At 39.9% G+C, this 22,142-nt stretch overlaps 2 protein-coding genes across 3 annotated transcripts in view; both read left to right on the top strand.

Annotated features, from left to right (window-relative positions):
- zgc:109889 (uncharacterized protein LOC553542 homolog) overlaps positions 1-22,142 on the top strand; it is a 56,539-nt gene that overhangs the window by 26,353 nt on the left and 8,044 nt on the right. For both annotated transcript variants that reach the window (XM_041985944.1, XM_041985945.1), the window contains exons 2-5: positions 3,046-3,200; positions 7,232-7,366; positions 19,388-19,541; positions 19,630-19,747. In XM_041985944.1, the coding sequence (XP_041841878.1) occupies positions 3,068-3,200; positions 7,232-7,366; positions 19,388-19,541; positions 19,630-19,747 (540 nt within the window). In that variant the 5' untranslated portion in view covers positions 3,046-3,067. The remainder of the gene's footprint in view (positions 1-3,045; positions 3,201-7,231; positions 7,367-19,387; positions 19,542-19,629; positions 19,748-22,142) is intronic.
- LOC121640249 lies at positions 425-15,841 on the top strand. The gene is made up of 3 exons (XM_041985950.1): positions 425-1,707; positions 2,174-2,345; positions 15,828-15,841. Exon 1 carries the CDS (start codon positions 492-494, stop codon positions 1,440-1,442), a length of 951 nt encoding a protein of 316 aa, XP_041841884.1. The 5' UTR covers positions 425-491; the 3' UTR covers positions 1,443-1,707; positions 2,174-2,345; positions 15,828-15,841.

Here is a 22,142-nt window from a genome sequence, read left to right on the forward strand (position 1 = left end):
ACTTTCACGACCTTATGAAGGATACCGCAAAGCGTCTTCACGGGGTGGCCAGTCCTTCAAAAGAAAGCCCCTCGGCAGACGACTTCAAGGAAGCTGAGCTGTGCATCCTGAGAGCTGCCCAAAGAGACAGTTTTCCAGATGAAGTTCAGTGCCTTTCAGCTGGGAAGCCAATACCGACTTCAAGTCGGCTCTACACACTTTCCCCTGAATTTGACCAGTCTCTGCAGCTTATCAGAGTTGGCGGGAGACTCAGACGCTGTCATGATCTGGAAACTGATGTCAAACATCCAGTTGTATTGGAGCCCAAACATCCAATAACCAGATTAATGATCAAGCAGACCGACAGTGAACTCAAGCATCCAGGGTCTGAGAGACTGTTTGCTGAGCTGAGGAGGAGATTTTGGATTTTGAGAGGGCGGGAAGCTGTAAAGCGGGAGCAACGATCCTGTCCGGAATGCCAAAGATGGAGAGGTCAACCCGTCAATCCAAAGATGTCTGACCTCCCTGTGTCCCGCCTTCGGTTACATCAGCCAGTTTTTTTCTCCACAGGCATAGACTGTTTCGGGCCCATGCAGGTCAAGATTGGCCGCCGCAGCGAGAAGCGATGGGGCCTGCTCTGTAAATGCTTGACAACCAGAGCGGTCCATATCGAAGTGTTGTCCAGCATCAGTACCGACTCCTTTCTGATGGCATTGAGACGGTTTATCTCTCGCCGTGGTAAACCAGCGGAGATACTTTGTGACCAGGGCACTAATTTCCGAGGTGGGGATCGTGAACTACAGGAAGCCTTCAATGCCCTACATCCATCCCTACAAGCCCAACTTGCCGAGTACCAGCTGAAGTTCCGCTTCAATCCTCCAAGCGCCCCTCACTTCGGTGGGTCCTGGGAGCGGGAGATCAGATCAATTAAAGCCGCTTTAACATCCACTCTAGGCTGTCAGGTTGTAACAGCAGAAGTTCTCCAAACAGTGCTGATTGAAATAGAGGGAATCCTCAATTCAAAGCCATTAGGATACGTTTCATCTGACCTGGCTGACCCCGACCCCATCACCCCGAATCTGTTGCTGATGGGGCGGCCGGATCCATCACTTCCCCAGGTAACCTACCACGATTCCGAACTGATCGGACGCCGGCACTGGAGGACATGTCAGGTGTTGAGTGACCGCTTCTGGACACAGTTCCTGCGTCACTATTTGCCAACCCTGCAGACGAGGTCCAAGTGGCTCAAGGACACATCTCCCATTCGGGTTGGCACTGTTGTAATGATAGTGGACCCCCAACTCCCAAGAGCGTCGTGGCCACTCGGAGAGGTCAATAAAGTTTTTCCAGGGACTGACGGTTTGATCCGCTCAGCTGAAGTCAAGGTGAAGGACCGCACCTATGTAAGACCTGTGAGTCGTCTTGTCAGACTCCCGGCAGTGCCAGAACGAGATGGACATTGAATATTGTCTTCAAACTTGCTAAAGCAAGTTTGGGGGCGGCTGTTATGAAGACAAGACTCTATTTACACTATACTATTGCATTGCATTGTAACTTTGGGGGCAGTTCCCAGGCTGACCGCCGGAGGGCGCGGCCGCTTGTGAGCACAAAATGTTTAATAATGTTTTGCTAGTTTTGTCCTGCTGAGCATCGGAGATGATACCATGTTCCTTCGTGTGTTATAGAGTGTGTTATGATTGTGCGGCCTAGTGTGCGTCCATGAGACAGGTGGGTGTCTTACAATGTAAAAAAGTTGGTTTGCTAAAGTATAACTGGTAAAAATTATGCTGTGAACCTTATTTTTCTTATTAAGGCTGTTAGCACCTCGGCTAGCATGAAAGTTAATACACTAATAGGCTAAGCTATGTTTTCCAGCGGACTTTATTCATTTTCTCGGTTTTATACCTCTTTATATGGCTAGAATAGTTCCTTATGGTTAAGATTGTTGATATGGTGCCAATTGTGGGAAATATACCCGGACGGTCTTATTTCTACGGGCTCAGCTAAGTAATGAAGGCTTTGTGGCCTATTTAGACCTGTTTAAGCAGTGCATGGCTGCCTTTATGTCGAAATTGACCTGCACCATTCCCCTTTATAATTATTTAATTGTGCATTGGATTTGATATGATTCTTTTATTATTATTGTTGTTGGTATAACAAGTTCCACATATTCTGTTTATTCTGTTTATTACAGAACCACACGAATACACATGTATGTATACTGCACAACCCAAAAGGGAGGAAACTTAAATTAAAGAAACTCAAGAATTCATCCGGACTTTTCTTTGCATTCTAACCGATGCACACTCTGCGATCACAATACTACTGAGCCAGATCAGAGTAGTAAAGCCTCCATCACAACTATTGTGTAAACACTTCTTAAGTATTAATTTGACATCCACTTTAATACAAAACATTTATGATTTAATTCTTTCAGTCTTGGCTTCATAATATCACATGTGACTCAACTGATTATGTTTTTTTGGTGTCAAACATGCATGAGAATGTCGTAATAACTTTACGCTTCGATTTTCCCTTTTGACTCCAATTTCTTGGAAGCTTTTACACATGACATAACAGATTCACAGATCTGTCTCTTACTGGCTTTGTACTTCTCTTCTTTTACCCCTTCACTCTCTCCATCTATTCTTTTCTCTCTGACTTTCTCTCAGCCCCTGCATGGTCTCTCTGGCCACAGTTGTGGCTCGTTAGCGCCATTTAGAAATTTCTTTCCGGCTCATTTGCCTCTTGGCTCAAATCAGCCACACTGACATCAAGCAGCGTGATGAGTGACTGTGCCCCACGGCGAACATGACACCTCTCTTTCCATCAGGGCTTACAACTGAACAGCCATTCATTTTTCCTCAGATTTCATCTGTCTTCCTTATTTGCCAGCAGGATTTGTATTGTATAGTTTTATCTAGAATTTCTTACAGGGTTTGAAATATAAGGCCAATAATATTAATCTTGTTGAGCAGTTTTTTTATACAACCTATCAAGAAATGCTTGAGGAAAGGTTAAAGGCAGGCAAATTTCTAATAATTGCATATTTTTGTCTTTCTCCAGTCTTCTACAGGAGTGAAGCAGTATGCCGTTGGTGAAGAGGAACATTGAGCCCCGGCATTTGTGCCGTGGGGCGCTGCCGGATGGGGTGACCAGTGAGTTGGAGTGTGTCACCAACAGCACGCTAGCTGCCATCATCAAACAGCTGGGCAGTCTGAGTGAGTATACTGTAGCTCAAAACAAGAAAGCAGCTCCTTGTAATGGTACCTTGTGCCTAATGAATGTACATGGTATGTTTAATTCAGGCATTTGCTATTAGCACAGCAACACAAGACTGGTCAGCCAAAGTTTGTAGCTTGAAAGAAGACTTAACCAAAAATTCACAGCAATTTAGTCCTACCTAAACCAGTCCAGGGTTTTATACCACAAATCAAGAGTGGTGGATGGCTGAAGTCACATCAGGTAGTATCATGAAACACTCAAAACTTAAATTACTGGAGTGCATCAAAGCACCATTTCCTGCCTAGTCAGTTCTCTTAGGAAACCGGGAAAAGACATCTTTGCATGGACAGTGAGAGTCTCTGTTCAACTCTTTTAAAGCCAACTGAGCAGTTTGACTGTAAGATTTTTCATCAGAAGGAAAGAGCGATTACTCTGAAGTTTCACCCTGTGAAATTTAGAAGATATAGAACTAACTTTATTCAATGTGTTTTTTTTTTTTTTGTTTTTTTTTTTTTTTTTTTGTTTTGTTTTTTTTTTTCTTCAATAGTCAAGAGTTCCCATCGTCTCCTCTTGCAGTGTACTGTATGTGAGTGTCAAGCTCACCAAACTGCACCAATTGATGTTTGTATTTCATATTTATACCTTATATTTATCGTATTAAATGTTTTTTTTATTATTAATCAATATTAATTGACAACTACAAATCTTTTTATTACATTTTCAGAGTCTGGTTGACAGAAATTAACTTGAATGTTTACAATCAAGCCAACAGTTTAATTTGCTTTTCTGTTTGTTCTTAACCAGTGCAGCATCTGACAGCATTAAGAGGTGTAGACCATGTGATGTTGATACTAAGGGGCCCAAAGTGTGCCAAGGAAATATCCCCCATACTATCACACTAGCAGCAGCCTGAGCTGTTGATACAAGTTGGGATGGATCCACGTTTTTGTGTTGTTTCTACCCAGTTGTGACCCTACCCTCTGAATACTGAAGTGTAGACTTTTCACACCAGGATACATTTTTCCATCTTCTATTGTCCAGTTTTAGTGAGTCTATGTAAACTGTAGATTCCTTTTATTAGTTGACAGGAGTGGCCCTGGTGTGGTCTTCTTCTGATTCATGGTCAGACAACCATGCCACATTCAAAGTCACTTAAATCCCCTTTTTTCCTCATTGTGATTATCAGTTTGAACTTGTCATGTTGACCATGTTTGCATGACTAATTCCACTGAGTTGCTGCTGTGTGATTGTCTGATTAGATATTAGTGTTATTGAGCAGGAGTAGCTAATAAAGTGATCTGTATCGTGTTATAATGGTATGGCAGGGATATTAAAAAGTTTATGTAGGATTTCACATAGTCAGCACTTTTGGCACGTTTCCTTCAGGCTTCAGCTGCAGCAACCTTGTTTTTCATCTGGTCAGGGATATAGGATTGGGATCAGTCAGCTGCTGTCAGCTTCATCCCTTTTACATGTTCAGATGCAGAAAAACTGTTGACTTAGCAGATCTCCATTGTTAGTTTGTTAAGCTAGATCACCTAAAGAAAGCCTGGATAACTTCACAGGCACCTGGTCAGACATCGACAGATGAATGTTGATGTCTCTCAGAAGTTGAAGTGGAAGCTACAGTCAAAGGTCTGTCTCCGTTAGAAACTAGAAAGACGCCAGCATTTGTTAGCATATTTTACTCAGCCATGTTATTGTAAAACATTGTAAAAACTGAGGGAACTACAACATTTCCAACTGGCCCCTCTTACAGAGAGCAGTGGATCTTTAGTCTCATGGCTTTTTAGAAACGCATCCCAACATGGCACCCTCATCATTAAAGTGCAATCACTCCTGAAACTTATGAATTCCTGAAAGTAAATCTGCACTGGTCCAAAAATGATAAAAAAAAAAAGTTTTAGAGGTATTTTTTCAGTAGCTAAAGTTCAGTAGCTTGCTAAAAGAAATGATGAGTCATCCTGCACTTGGGGGCGTGTACTGATTTCCATCCAATGAAATGCTGCCGTGAAAGCTGAGTTGTAAAGGTGGGCGGGGCCTGCTCTGGCTAGTTTAGCTGAATCATTGGGCTTTTAAGGTGAGAAAGATTTCTTATCTGGCACTTCTTTAGTCATTTTATAAGACCTGTTGGATTCATGTTGAACTTTATTGAGTCCAATAACAAACAGTTAAATATGTTTCATCATAATTTCATAAAGACTTCCTGACACTAAAAATACATTCACTGAGTCAGTGTGGTACATTTTTATGTTCTCCCCTTCTTTGTAGCTCCTTCCCTTCGTTTCTCTCACTTAAAGCAAATCTTTAAAAGCCAGGACAGTAATACAAGCAAACATGAACTTGTACAAGAAGAAATAAGATCACATGGTGGATATGTGTAGGAAGAAAAAAACACTATTTAAATGTGATCAGCAGTTATGGGCTAAATTAAGTTCAGAGACAGCTCACTGCAGATGGGCGATAGCTCCGCCTCTGCTCCATCTGTCAGGATGTGGGCCTGAGACAGAAAGCTGAAAGACAGCTAAAGACATTCAGACATATAGGGTTTGATGTGGCTGCTGTGCGTACATGTGTGTGTTTTAAGGAAAAAAGTGTTATTAAAGCAGGGTGCAAATCTCCGCATTAGTTAAATAACTGTCAGTCTGATGGGTGCACAGCAGGAAGATGGTCTGTCCTGCTGAGACTGACAACAGGTGGAGGAGGAGGTGGAGGAGGAAGGAGGGCTGCATCCGCTGACCTCCATTTCAGTCAGTTTCATGGGCTATTTTTACACTTTTTAATTTTCTGTGTTAGCTATGATACAAGGAGAAATGTGGAATTAAGGGAAGGAAAGACAAATTAATGCAGAACATTTCATGCATGGTGAGGATAATCAGAGGAAAGAGTCAGACAGGTGTAGAAATAGTGTCATTATCATCATCATCATCTTTAGAGTATTTTATCAAGAAAAATGACAACCTAGCTCAATGAAAGGCTGTGGCAAACAGGAGTTTTAAGACCAGACTTAAAAGAACTAAGGTTTAGACCAGGCTTCAGGGTTTCTGGTCATTTGTTCCAGTTTTCAGGAGCATAAAAACTAAACATTGATTCTCCTTGTTTAATTTACACTCTTAGGATGGAAAGAAGCTTGACCCAGATGATGCTTTGTGGCTCATGTGTCATGAGCAGATCTGATATATATTTTGGACCAGAACCATTCAGTGCCGTGTACACCGGCATCAAGATGTTAAAATCTTTTTTTCTTTCTTGTTTTTTATGTAATTTTAAAACACCACTACCTGTTTCTATGTTCTAGAAATACTCTTTAGGTGGTAAAAGGCTCATTTTGTTACCGCTTTAATGTGGCTGTTAAGGTTTAGCTCAGAGTCCAAAATGACTCCAGGATTTCTGTATTGATCTGTTAATTTTAATGTTGATGACTGAATCTTGGCACTATTCTTTGGATGTTCATCTTTGTTTGCAATAACATTTATCTTTATTTAGCAGAAGATAATTCAGACACATGCTTGTATTGATTCAGTTGAGACATGCACTTAAACTTTGTATGGGACCAGAGTCCCCTGGTGAGACAGTAATATAAAGCTGAGTGTCATCAGCAAAGTTATGATAAGATATTTTATTGTTTCCATGATTTGAGCTACCAAGCACATGTAGCTGGTGAACAGTTGATAAGTGTTATTTCCTTCATCGTTTTCATGGATAAGTTTGAACATTATCATTTTAATGTCACAATCCTTCCAGTTCTCTGGAACATGCCAGTGTGTGCTCCCAGTCTGCAACCTCGGGGATTTAACTCTCAGTAAATATAAAATCCTGTGATATGAAGCAAAGCTCAGCTACTGGCGGTGAATGTCTGAACAGGCTGTTATGCAAATAGTACTTTCTTCTTCTTCTTCTGAAGTAAACCTACCTCTGTGTGTGTGTGTGTGTGTGTGTGTGTGTGTGTGTGTGTGTGTGTGTGTGTGTGTGTGTGTGTGTGTGTGTGTGTGTGTGTGTGTGTGTGTGTGTGTGTGTATTTTTACAGGTCGGCATGCAGAGGACATTTTTGGAGAACTGTTTAATGAAGCCAACAGCTTCTACCTGAGGATGAGCAGCCTGCAGGAGAGAGTGGACCAGCTGGCCGTGAAAGTCACTCAGCTCGACTCCACTGTGGAGGAAGGTGTGTGTGTTCCTGTAGAGGTTCTCTATGTGTTTGTGTTTTGTCTTTGTGATTTTTCAGCTGCTATGGTTTATTAAATGTGTTGTTAGAGTGCAGGGCTCATTCCTGCTAGTCCCTGTGTATACCTGTGAGGCGGCATCATGACCAGCTTTTTGTTTTTCTCATCCTTTTGTTTGTTTGCATGTGTGTGTGTTGGTGCGTTCCCTCATCACAATCCTGCAGCATTTTAATGGCTATGCTGATGAGTCATTGATAAAAGATCACTTATTTGTTTTGGTTTGTGTGTGTTCCTGCAGTCTTTTGAGTCTGTTTGTATGGGGACCTATTTTAGATTCCAGGCTTCAGCTGTGAGGACGTTTGTGAGGATGTGAGGATGATTGTGAGGATGTGAGGACGATTGTGAGGATGTGAGGACGATTGTGTTTAGTTCTCACTTTCTGAACAGACTGTAGGGTAAAAAAAAAAGACAGCCATTGTGACAGCACCCATTTGTTTGTGGACTAACTCAGTTTTGGTATTTTGCTGTCAGTGTTTTGTTTCTTTGGAATTGGACATTTAAAGTGAGGAGATGTATTAACTACAAACCAAGGAATGGAATCTTATCAGAGTATTTTTAAGAAGACATGAAACTCACATTTGTGTTCACAAACTGCTGCTTCACATATGCTTCATGTATTTTTCAATGTGAAGAAATACCAATAAGATTATGTAAATATTCTGTAAATGTACGCATCTAATGTAAAATAACATGGAAAACTTTTTTTTTAATGGGAAAAATAAGTTCATTTCACATAAAAAGGACATATTAATACATTTTTCAATTGATCATAATTTCATGCAAAAGTAATAAAAGAAAATAGTCAAACAGCTAAATCAAACTTTACTGTTAATGCTTTGGTAAAAAAAAAATGTTTAAATGAGTTTCCTCTGCAGGGAGAATGAAGGTAGAGGGTTTTAAAACATGTTTTTCAGGTTTACGACACTATTCTACGACTACATTAAGTAAAGGAAGATTTAGTTGTTGCGCAGAGGACAACACAACGTCATGTAAAGCGTAGTATTTACGGATGTAATGGATGCTAATGGATGGATCAGTTTGGAAGTAATTGCCTACTATTAACCAATAAAATTATGCCCACTTGATGAATGAAAGAAGAAGAGCAGAGCACAAATGTCAGCAATGGCCTTTTGTGGAGCAGTGGCACTACAATGCAGCTGAGTTTGTCTGTGCAGAGTCCTGCACGGGTTAAATTTTACCAGCCTGCACCGGCCCGAACCATTAGGATGATTACCAAACCCGACCCGTGTATATCTTCCAGTGGAACCTGAATCCAACCTGACGATGTTGGATATTACCCGCGACTAGACCCACATATTAATACATTCTAACCTTCACTGCATTACTTTGCTTAATACCTTTTATAAATTTAAAGGTGTTGTTTTGTCATTGTTTTTATTTACAATTAAAAAAGGAAAAGACAACAACACAGTAAATATTGTGAAACAGCAGAATTGTGATGTTTGTCTGACTTCTGGCCTCAAACTCAGATAAAATGCAGCATGAACGTTCAGCCTGAGGTTGCTCCCACATAGACCGGATACGTATCCGATCTAGAACCACGTAAGAAAGTGGCCTGCGTCGGACATAAAACATTCAGATTTGTGCCGTTCAGACGGTCATTAAAAAAATCCAGTATGAGTCACATATGGGCAAAAACTCGGCATTGAGCTGCAGTGTGAACGTAGTCTAATACGATGAAAGATAACATATACACGTTGATTTGCTAACCCTATCTGTAACAGATCCTATTATAGGATACCCTCCGTATACACATCTATGGCAAATCCTAGTATAGGATATGCCGCGGATACACATCTGTAACAGATCCTAGCTTTGGATACCCTCCATATACACTTTAAGAAATCCTAGTGTGTGATATTCTCCGTATACACATCTGTCGCAGTTAAATCTCTGTCGGCAGTGTTGCATTTAATTTTAAATATGTTGTCACCTGTCTTTCTGTCTTGACTACCTTACTTACTTACTTGATACAGAGTGAATGGTGGATAACATTATTAAAACGATTTAGGATAGACTTACTAGCTTGATACACGTTTAATGATCAGAGTAAATGGTGGATAATGTTTCTTGCAATAAAAACGATTTAGGAAACAATCTGTGACTGAAACAGATTGTGGCATCATCCTGTGGACACACACAAGCTGTAAGAGCTTCACCCGCCCTCTGAAACGTTTGTGTCAGGTAGGTAAGCAATCATCTCCCTTCTCTCCACTATTCAGGTCTAATAAAACAACTGTGGCCGACCAAGCTGCAGCTTCCGTGTCAGAGCAACTCGTCACAACGAGCCACATTAAATAGTCCACTCAGCGGCTTCTTGTGAAGAGCGGTCGTCTTGTTGCCTGAGGGTTTGACCCTCTGCCTGCTGAGCTCATGTTATGTTGTCTCTGAGCAAGACACCGAACCCCTGATTACTCCTGATGAGTCGTGGTTAGCGCCTTGCATGGCAGCTTCCACCATCAGTGTGTGAATGTGTGTGTGAACAAGTGAATGTGATGTATAATGTAAAGCCCTTTGGGTTTCATTCCAGGTACATTAAAGCGCTATATAAATACGTTTACCATGGCAACTGACAACCATTTTGTTACTTTATTGTTGTTGGCAAACATTCACCCTCGAGAATGAACATCTACTTTTTAGTTTCTGTCATTTTTCTGTGGTGCCCAATAATTAATGTTTTTCCATTAGTAGTTTTTATTTAATATTAAATGTCCTTTTTAAAAGTCCTTGGACATTAAAAGTAAGTAAATTAGAATTAAACACTCCCTAACATATTCAACAATATTTTCATTATGTGATATTTATCGTGTCGATGAAGAAAAGGAGTAAAACCTGATAAAAGTCTGTGGTTTCCTGAGAAAGTTACAGGGACCAAAACGGAAAATAAGAACATTTATGTCATTAATTGCCATGATACTGTTATTCATGAAGAAGTCCAAATAATATATTTTATAATTATATAGAGAAACAATAAAACATAATACATTTCTAGTTTATTTTTTCTTTAGATTTTATTGATTTTTTTTGTTTGTTTGTTTTGTTTTGTTTTTGTGAGAAAATTAAATTAAATAAAAATAAAATAAAAATATAAACTAAAACTAATGCATAAAATTAATTAAAAAAGAAGAAACTAATAAGTAAAATAATGCATAAAATTCATTAAATAAAAAGGATAAAACTAATAACTGAAACTAATGAATAAAATGCTTTGAATAAACTAATAACGGTTAATTAAAAATTAATTAATCTGGAATCCTCTGCTGAAACAGAAGATGACTGCACTCCAGATTTAATTTTTTTTCTTCAGGTTTTTGTGTTGGCGTTGATGTGCCGGACTGATCTGTTTTTTACAGCGCCTCCATTCTGGCAGGGTCTCTGGTCTGGTCTCCTCTGGTCCTGAGATTCTTCTTGGTGTGGAAGACTCTCCTGAGACCAGTGTTGGAGGACGTTTATCAGTTTTATTGAACTGGTTCTGGCCTTTGTATTGGTGGAGATGTTCTGGTGTTTCCGATTTAAGACATCTCCACCGAGAAGAGGATTTTGGCCTTCTGAAGTGCACATCTGATGTTGAGTCCTCCTCTGGTCTAGAGACTTCCTGTGGCTGGAAGTCCACTCCTGTTCCTGAGACCTGAGATGATGACTTACCTAGTAGATTTGACCTGGATTCTGGGTCTGGCTGTGGTGCAGGCTGTGAGACTTCCTGTAACAGGAGGTCCACTTGTTCAGAAACCGCCTGTGGTTCTGAATCTGCTTGTGGTTCTGGGACTTGAGATTTTGAGTCCACTGATGGTTCTGCGAGCAGTTCTGGTTTGAACTCTTCTTCCACTGAGGGACAGCCTGGTTCAGATACCTGATCAGGGATCTGAGGGTCGTTGGTGCCAGATACCATCCTGAACTGGACAGTAAAATCTGCCACCTTCCACTCCAGATTTTGTATCGTCTCCTCCTGAGACTTCAATTTGGATTTCAGGTCTTGGTTGGCTCGGATTTCTTTTTCCAACCGTGTCTTTAAATTTTCCAGCTCGTCAGGGTTCCCCATCTTGGCTTCTACCTGTATGAGATCACTCTGAGCTTCTGGGTTTGCTTCCTCAGGTGATTGACCCAGTTCCTCATTGTTCGTGTAGTTCTTCAGCTCCTGTTCATAGAGCTTTCTGAGATAGCATTCTTTCTTCCGTTCCCGGTCTGCATCTACAAACCTTTTCCAGGTACTTTCAGATTCTCTTTCAGCTTTAATTCTCTTCTCTTTCTCCAAAGTGAGAAGCTGATTCTTCTTCTGCAGTCTGGTTCTCAGATCCTCAACCTCATTATTCAGGTAGTTAAGTTGGTTTTGGCTGGACTGAGATTCTTGTTCTGCTTTCATCCTTTTGTCTTTTTCCAAAGTAAGAAACTGATTCTTTTTCTGGAGCCTAGCTCTGAGATCCTCTACTTGATTTCTCAGACAGTCCAGTTGTGTTTGGTATTGTGATGGTGATCTCTGACCATTATTTGCAGGATTTGGGAACCTGCGTTCTCTCTGTGGGATGCTGGCTGCACAGTCAGCAGATGTCTGGGATTGTGTCCCGTTATTCCTGATGTCTTGTGAATAAATAAACGCAGAGTTACCAGGAGTCTGTTGATAAGACTGCTCCTGGACATAGCCAGATCTCTGAGCGGCTTTCTGAGCAGGGCCCTGGAAACGTGAAAACTCCTGCGTTTCTTCATGTCGACCGGAATCTGCACCAACCTGCACGTCCTTTGAAGAAGTGGATGGGGTAGTCCAGGTTTTGTAGCTCTCCTTATGAAGGGCGACATGTTCAGTGTTGTGATCTGGAGTCTTTCGTTGGATTATGGGCTCCATTTTAGTTTCTTCACTATTGTTGCCAAAGATGAAGATAAAAGACGCTGGATCTACGTCTTCAGGCAAACCCAATTCCTCGTCTATAATATCACTCCAGAGTTTTCCTGTCTGGGCCTTGTTTTCCTCCATTTGTGTTTTCTTGGAGTCAGACTACTTGATGTTTCCAAAAAAAATGTCCAAAGTCCTTTGAAAAGTTGAGAAATTTAATATTTCCCAACACAGCGTCCAAAGATCCTTTGAAATCTTTACTTAAACTTGAGAAATACAATCTTTCTCAAAATGTTCTTCAAGTTTCTGTCGTGTACCAAACAATCTTGAAAAGATATGAAAATCAATTCCGATGCTTCGAACAACTTTACTCCACGCAAGATAATCCCACAAAGAGGTGAGCTTGAAATCCGACCTTTATATAGGGTGGAATTACATCACGTTGTCATGACAATTTCTATGATCTGTGTGGTGTCCTCAAAGTGATGTCACAAAAATTCAACACAAATAAGGAATGGTCAGCAATTCTCCTTGTTGCTAGGCAACATGAGGCAGGTAAGGAGGTTTTGAGAATTCAGAATTTAAATGTAAACATATCAGATTAACCTCTGATAACAACGACCGGCTGATCCCAGATCACCATGTGTTTAAAAGCGCCGTCAGAATCTGTTCTTTTAGTTTGAGCTGGTTTCATTTCTTTAGAAAACACCCCCTTTACCTTGGAAAATTTTAAAAAATTTGTTTTTCTGAAATAACAATTTACCATAAGATTGTGATTTGCTTTTTCCGAATTGACATAAAAAAATCTCAACATAATTTTCATTATTATTCTTGATGGAATTTTTTTTTATTTATTTTTTTTAAATAAATGGAACTTTTTTCAATCATAAAATGTTTTATTCTAACTCTTGGCAAATAAAAAAAATCATTCTTTATTTTATTATTTATTTATTAATTATATTATTTATTATTTTTCTTTAATTTAATTTAATTTTATCTTTATTTCAATAGGCAAGGACATCTACCATGATGAGTAGCAAAGCTGTTGTTTCTTGACTGCAGAATCAGGGTCTTTTATCATTATAATTATTATTTATAAATTTATTTGTTTCGTTGAGTAATGTCTTTACACAACAGAAATATTCCTAGAAATGTGCAGTGCAGAATTATACATTACTGTTGGAGACAGACACATTTTTAATCATGCTGTTATGTTTTCTATGCATCAGGTTAGAATATTTTGCTGTTTTAAAATCCATCTACCAGCCTAGAGACCAAAGAGGGAAATTAGACACTGCTTATAATCTTCATATTGATATGAAAATGTAAATTAAAATGCGTAGTTCCCTAAATAAATACCACTAAAATATGTTAAAAATTTTCTCTTTCTTGGTGCAGTTGGTGCTTTTATGACTCCTTGTTGGTGATTTCTGGTGTTCTTGTGCTACCTTTAATCTTTATTAAATGCCACTGACATGTCATCGGTGCTACACTGGAACCAACTTTTGCTATTCCAGAGCAAAAACTCGTTTACATCAGGGGCTTGAGGTTGAGATTTTTGAGACCAAGCAGACCAGCTAAACTTTATGACAGCCATGTTTCCGCAGCCAGAGTAGCATTTCATCTGCTTAATGAAATAAAACTGAGCTGCAACATGGATGTGAAGTGGAAGTAGCAGAGGAAGAACATGAGCTCAGTGTTCCTCTCATTTTCCTGCTCTTTCATGTTTTAATGCGTTCACAACCACGTTTGCACATTAATTTTTTAACAGTGTTTGCGGCTACATTTATAACATAGTCGAATGTTTCAGTGGAGTCGGCTGCTGTGTATATGTCCTGCTAGAAACCGCATGTAGAAATCAGGTTTTAATCACTGTTCTTTTAGACTGGATGTCATTTGGGTACATCGGTTGGCTTTGCAGAGCATCCACAAACATCAGCAGTTGTTTTAAAAAGTTTCAGACTGGTGATATTAAGACTTAAATTTGCTGGAAAATGAGTCAAACACTGTGATCTGTCAAGTATTTCCCTTTACTGTGACAGCAACTCAGAATACACCAGATGGAGGGTCCAGCATGTCGAAGAGGCTTTTAGAGGAATGTGATGATGAAAACACGTCTTTCTGCAAACAACTAGATCTGACGCTATGATCAGCCCTGAACCAGCACTGAAAGACAGTGGAGATGAAAGGTGATTACTGGAGTGTGTAAGTGTGTGGGGCTGTGTGTGTGTGTGTGTGTGTGTGTGTGTGTGTGTGTGTGTGTGTGTGTGTGTGTGTGTGTGTGTGTGTGTGTGTGTGTGTGTGTGTGTGTGTGTGCTTGTGGTTGGTTATTGTGTGGGTCAGACTCTCCACCATTAAGCTTTTAACTGTCTCTGAAAATCAATTCCCTTTATCTAGTAATTAATAGGCCGACACACACACACACACACACACACACAGGCAGTCATCTCTGGCTTCTGTTGTGTTAGTTAGTATTTACAGGAGGATTATGGTGGCCCCAGAGGACCAAACTCTTTGCCTTTCTCTCATCATTCCTGCCTTTCCACCTTCATTTTCTGCTTCCTTCATTCTCCCACCTGTTTTTTTCCAGTTTATTTCTACTTCCTCTCCCTCTTGTTTGTTCTTCATCTTCAGTTTTGTCCTCCTCTGCCTCTCCTTGCTCATACTGCCTAGTCATTCTGCAGCACAGGCCTCAGACAGCAGCGTCAGAGCAGCACAGACTGGGGTGAAAAGAAAAAGCTCAGCACTCCTTCATCTTATGTTTCCCTTCCTCTCCCACTCCTCCTCCTCACCTGCTCACACTCTTTCATCTCTGCACCTCTTCCTTCTCTTACGTAGAATCCTTTTCGGTCTTTCCTTCATTTCCGACCACATATTTGCTTTTCTCTCATGTTTCACATTCTTTCTCTTCTTTTTTCTCATCCCATCATCCTTCTCGTCTGTCATTTCCTCACTCACCCTTTTCCTAATTGCATTTTCTTTTTCTGATGTTCTCCAAGCAGATAATTAATAGCATCTACTGTTTTGCAACCCTTTGCACAGCAGTGTGGTTATTAGCAGGTACTTAGCAGCTGTTTTATTAGCAGTAATTAATATGCTCTACGTTGTAATGTGTCGAGAGGAAAACAACCATTTAAATCAGGGTAGAAGACTTTAAAGGATGGAGAGAAATTATGTATAGGGTCCAGGAGAAAGATGTTTTCCGAAAAGAAAGAGAAGAAGAAGTGATACTGAGAGCTAGAGGTCTCTTTGAAGATGAGTCTGAATGAAAGTTGCATTGGCTGCTAGTTCTGTGGATTATTCATTTGACCGCAGGGACGAAAGCTTGGAAAGGAATGATCAAACACCGAGCAGACAGGAGGATGCTCTGACTGCAAAGCTACACACACACACACACACACACACACACACACACACACACACACACACACACACACACACACACACACACACAGATCAAACAGCCAATTGCCCTCTAGATTTTGAAGTCTTTGCAGACTATAGAAAGTTAGGTGTACAAAAAATTTCTTAAAAAAAAAGAACAAATTAAAGAATAGATATAGAAAAAAATCTATTATATATTTTCACCTCAGAATTGCTCTTTTTACTCTTAAAAGTAATGTTTAAAGGTTTTTTTCTAGGTTCTATTTATGTGAAAGGAACACTGCATATAAATGTAAGGAAGTAAATACATGCACTGGGGCAAAAAGTTTTTATTCAGCCACCAATTGTGCAAGTTCTCCCCCTTAAAAAGATGAGAGGCCTGTAGTTTTCTGGATCCAGTCTCCAGATCTCAAACCCATAGAAAATCTTTGGAGAAAGTTGAAAGTCTGTGTTGTCCAGCGACAGCCCCAAACATCACTGCTCTAGAGGAGATCTGCATGGAGGAATGGGCAAAAATACCAGCGACAGTGTGTGAAAACCTGGTCAAGAACTACAGAAAACGTTTGGCCTCTGTCACTGCCAACAAAGGCTATATAGCAAAGTACTGACATGAACTTTTTTTAGTGACCAAGTGCTTATTTTCACCATAATTCAAAAATAAATTCATTAAAAATCAGACAGTGTGATTTTGTGGATTTTTTTTTCTCATTTTTCTCTCATAGGTGAGGTTTACCTATGATGAAAATTACAGGCCTCTCATCTTTTTAAGTGGGAGAATTTGCACAATTGGTGGCTGAATAAAAACTTTTTTGCCCCAGTGTAATAGATCTTCCTGATCTCAGACCAGATGAAAATACCTGAGAAACCATAAATCAGTCAAGTCAATCAACCCTTTAATACTGTATACTTGAGTATATACAGTTTCTGGGTTTTGTTTTTTTGTTTTTTGTTTGTTTTTTTTATTTTGTTTTTTTATTATTATTAGAATTAGTTTGGGCTTTAAAGGGTTAAGATCTTTAACTACAAAGTATGTAATATATTCTAATAGAGTGAAATAGTGAAATTGTATTATTACCATATGCTGATGTTTTTGCACATCAACCACTTCCACAAAAATTTAAAGGGCCTTTTACACTTGTTTACCGTCGTCATGGTCATGAATCTGGTCATTTGGTGCAATTTGATAAATAACCAATACAAATATTGATTTAAATAAGGTTGTAGAATGAATAATAAAACATTTTTACATGCATTTATTATTTTATTTTACATTTCCAATAACACATTATGCATTTGTCCTTTTCTGTGGCACTCGATCTATAGCAGTGAGACACTTAGAGTCATCTTCAACTAAAATGGGTTTTATGTGCACCAAAAACATGTGAATACAACCATTCAGTCCAAGTAAAATACTAGTAGGACTTTACTGCGTTGGTGTGGTTTAACCTTTTCTCTACCAGACTGGTATTCACTGATCTCTCCCGTGTGTGAATATGAATCAGAGTGTGTGTGTTTAGCTGTTTGGCAGATCCTGGATAGCTTTGCCTTAAATCTCTTAAGGGATTGACACACATGCAGGATTTTTCTCTGTCTCTCTCACTCTCGCTTTCTCTCTGTCTGCTCCTGTAATGAACACAAAACAACACACTAGCCGGCTTCTGTTTTGTGTGTATAATGTGTGTGTTGTGGGTGTGTAAGATGCCTGCTAAGCTGATGCAACAAGCTTGAAGACTAATCTGTCCCTGCTGTCCTGTTATCACCTTGTTGGAACGTGCATGCATAAGTCTGTTTGTGTCAAGTGAACACACTCTTCTGTATTAATCTGGTTGCATGTTTCGTGTTTTACAAACTCACATCTACATAAACAGCAGTTGTTCATGCTGATGAAGAAAATTTAAAAGTTCTTCTGCCAGTTGCTGCTTGACGTGAGGCAGCCGCACAGCCAGTTTTGGTTAACGTAGATCGATGCAACACAGATGAAAGTAAATGAATGTCTTCGTTTTTAATTTACCTCTCATAGCTTTTTTAACACCAGGACCTGAAAGGTCTACATGGAAGCGGTCCTGGACTACATTAAGCTGTGTATGGACACTGTCACGGTGGCTAAATGTATTCGGGTCTATCCCACAACCAGAAGCCCTGGATGATGATCGATGTCCAGAACCTGCTGAAGGAGACAGGGCAGGGAGAGAAATCTTGCATTTACAAGGCAGATGTAGCAAAAGGTCCAGTAGATCATCAGCTACAAGTCCAGCAACCTCTCAACTGTTGAGGGTGATCCCTCGCTGGTAGAGCAGTTGAATCTCTTCTTTGCCCATTTGGAGGTGGAGAACACAGCTGATACATCACTTCTACTCAACTGTGGCCACACACTAGTAGCATGGAAGTGTGGAGTAGCTACAGAAGGTTTCTCTCTAGACTTTCCAAACTGGTAGACCAGAGACGTCCACCTGCTTCTGGATTCTTCCTGATGGGCCAACGAAGGTTAGACTGGCTCTCCCCAGGCTTGTGTGCTGAGCCCCCTGCTTTACACCCTTCATACAGGGCTGTTCTAATTTAATCACAAGTTGGCCAAACCAGCTAAATAACAGCGTAATGACCTACTGTATAAATAACAGAAAAATACTAAAACATTTGTTTTAGTGCATAGAAGTACAAGTACATCATCAAGATGTTTAGATTTAATTAACTTTTTAGAAAAAAATATGAACAGCCTGAAATTTCATTAGAAAAATAAAGGCAGATTATATTTTGCCTCCGTTTTTATTTACACAAGCATTATCATTTACAGATCACAATGGAGCTACAAAACAATTAATAATTGGTATCTGGAACTGAAATATACTGTATTTAAATTATGATAAGAACAGCTTTTAAAGAGCTAGAAGTCACTTTAAATGTCCAAACCTGTACGTCTCCACATCTGTGTGAAAATCCTGACTGGCTCACCTCATGATACAAGCTGTAGTAAGATCTATTAAATATGAAAGAGAGGGTGCTTATGTCCCAGTTACCTGGTGTACACATTAAAAAGGAGTTGCTTTTGACAGCCAACAGGACAAACCTGTGAAAGTAGACTCAGCAGAGACTTCACTTCCTGAGACTTCTCAGAAGGGTCCAGCTCTTCTAGAAGCTGCTTCTAGCCTTTTACCACCGCTCTGTACAGTGTTTTCACAAACTATGAAACACATAGCAAACTATGGCAGCAGAAAAACGTCATGACCACAGCTGGAAATACTACTGGCCCTCTCCCAGTATTAGAACCCATCACAGGAAAGCTAAAGTCATTTGCATCTACTTTTAAAAAGGTTTTTTTTTTTTTACCTCAGATGTATAAAGCACTGTTAAGCTATCTGTTTTCGCTCGTCAACTATTCCATCAAATCTTGCTCTGAATTTCATGAAACTTGGCTCTTAAACAGCCGTGGCCTGATTAAATTTCTTTTAATGTCAGCTGAGAGCACAAACAAGCGATTACCCTCCAACACCACAAATCCTGGCTCAATTCATGACTGTAAACTTGGCAAATTTGGGACCAGAGGGCAAAGGACAGTGCTGTAAATTCAGGATTTAGCTGCTAATCCACCACTATCTGAAGAGATCAAACAGCTGTTCTGAGGAATTACAATGACGAATACCATTAAGTATAGACGTCTATGATTCCGCTCATTTTCGGCCTAATTGTCAAGTTGTTTACTACATCCCTGCCTAAAACTCTTCTCCTCTGCTTCCAGTTTCCCTGCAGGATATCAACATGAGAAAGGCCTTTAAAAGCAGCACAATTCAGGACCAGCAGGTAGTTTCTAGGACGTCTGTGCCCAACCCTGTGGTGGAGATGTACCACCGTTGTGACAAGCCTCCACCACTTAACATCCTCAGCCCCTACAGGTCTGTAGCATTTCCTACGTCTACTGTCTGACTAGGATGAAGTCTTTTTTTTTTAATGCCCTCCCCCCCCTTTGTTTCTTGTTTCTAGGGACGACAAGAAAGACGCGCTGAAGTTCTACACCGACCCCTCTTACTTCTTCAATCTTTGGAAGGAGAAGATGCTGCAGGCCACCGAAGATAAACGCAAAGAGAAGAGGAGGCAGAAGGTATGTTACCGTGGTGCAGGTGGAGTCCTTCTGCATGTGGAGGTGCCAGCGAGGGAACGAACGTGTGTCAGCGTGGAGCTGGAGAAGAGTGTGACTGAAAAGTCAAAGAAATTCATCATCGGCTTTAATTTACTGATCCACTTTCTCCTGCCTTTTTGTGTCATTTTTATGCTGTTCTTTCGGTTGATGCATTCCTGGCTTTACTGTTCTCACCATTTAGCTTTGCTTCTTTGTGTACTTGGTTATTAATACAACAGCAACTGGAGAAGCTCGTTATTTAGAGACTAAAAGACAAAGACACGATCAAAGGGAAATAAAGCGGAACTCTAAGTTAAGTCATTGTCGCATTCAGGTAAGAGGAGATAAATATTAGTGATATGTCATTCGCAAAACATGCAGCTCTGACAGCCGATGCTTTGTAATGAATCAGAAGAGCTGGTTCAGTTTTTTTTTTTTTTTTTGTTCCTTTCACTGCTTAACTCTCATGGTGAAATGATGAGTCGTTCATGAACGAACCGGCTCTAAGAGCTGATTCTTTGTATTGAATGAGAAGAACATATTCCTGTCTAAGAGATCTGAATCTTGTCAAAGGGCAGGACTTTATTTTAATACGCACATCATGTGGTCACTTACATACGATAAAGGACTCAGATCATACCACTATGTCAAGAAGGAAGACTTTCTTAGAAGAAAGGGCGTTTAGTGGTACAGACCAGGTACACAGAAAGGTTGGGAAGCCAATTTAAATTAAAACATTTCTTCATTTATCTAGTCATATATATATATATGTATATTTCTACAATTACTTATTTCATTCTGTGGCATTGGACTGGGGGGGGAATGGTGCTGTTTACCCAGGGCCCACTGCAGGGTGGGGGCCCTTAAAAATCCTGGAATAAAAAGTAGATTTTTTGTTTTTTTTTTACATTTTAATTTTTTTTATTAATTAATATGATAATCAAAGTCATTTTGCCCGAATAAAGGTGCATAGAGAAGGAATTTTTCATTAACAATAATAATGGATGTGCTTTGAGGGCCCTATCACCCCTCTAAAATTGTGCAAAATGGTTTAGTCCACACCAGTCTGTTCAACCGAGTTATACAAAGAGCCGGAAAGTCAGAGAAGAAAGTCATGAACTTGCCAAAGAAAGCGAAGTCTGGACAGAAAAAGAGGAGAAAAGGCAGGGTGAGAAAATAGGTAAGGGGCAGCAGCAGCTTTTTAAGTTGTTAAAGAAGGGAGGCGAGCAGCACCTGAAATAACACACATTTTGAACTGATATCAGCAGCAGTTGTCTGTAGGGAGCACATTAGAATTCATTTAGGGACAACGTAGACTAATTATCATCAGAAACATTGCAATAAAAACAGTTCTGCCGATGCCACTGGCATCATGTTATCTGAAGGACTGAATGCACCAGACCCTGAAGTCTGAAATACTGATAACAAATCTACTATAATTTTTTTCAAATGAATAAAATAAAACAGGAGAAGTGTTTTTGGGTCAGATTTAACATCTTATAAAAATATCTAACCTGGAGAAAAGGAGACAGGTCTGTCTAATCATCCCCGTGGAGGATGAGGGTGTTTTGACACCCACACTTTTCACGTTGAGAGGGTTCCAGACCCACACCTTTTAAAACAACAAACAAAAGAACCACACTTTTCACGTTGAGAGGGTTCCAGACCCACACCTTTTAAAACAACAAACAAAAGAACCACACTTTTCACGTTGAGAGGGTTCCAGACCCACACCTTTTAAAAAAACAAACAAAAGAACCACACTTTTCCGATGTTTTGGACAAACATGGCTGCTCTAGTAGCTTTCTGGTCGTCTCTGTCTGGTTCCATGAATCATGATGGCTGTTGGTGATCAGCTGATCAGCTTTTCTCTCTTGTTGCTTTTGTTTATCGTTCAGCTGAGGAGGAGGAGGAGGGAACAAGAGGTTCATGGTTCACACTGGCACATAATAACCCAAAGCTGTTTGTTTTTGGTAGAACCCTCAAACACAGTAGTTGATTGGTGGTTGAAAGGATTTGTGCTTCAGCTATGCAGGGGTGGGTGTAGAAACGTGTGCCAGGTAGGGGCATTGGGCAGGAAAAGGGGGCACAAATGAAACTTTTATTTCAGGTCTAGATTTTATAAAATATTGAACTGATTACTACAACGAAAGTGATGATCTTATGTAAAAAAGTGAAGAAAAACTTGTTAAAACAAACAGTTTCATCAGAGTTTCTTCATTAATATTAACAGTTTAACTTCAGTCGCCACATCTGGTGGTTTGATATCACCATGGAGACGGTTGGTGAGATGATGCTGTATGAATTCTGCATTATGATCTAGAACATGGTAGAGATGATGCAGAAAAACAGAAGTACATGGCATGCTGCATTTATT

This window comes from Melanotaenia boesemani, chromosome 5 (genome assembly GCF_017639745.1).
Source record: "Melanotaenia boesemani isolate fMelBoe1 chromosome 5, fMelBoe1.pri, whole genome shotgun sequence".
Taxonomy (NCBI): domain Eukaryota; kingdom Metazoa; phylum Chordata; class Actinopteri; order Atheriniformes; family Melanotaeniidae; genus Melanotaenia; species Melanotaenia boesemani.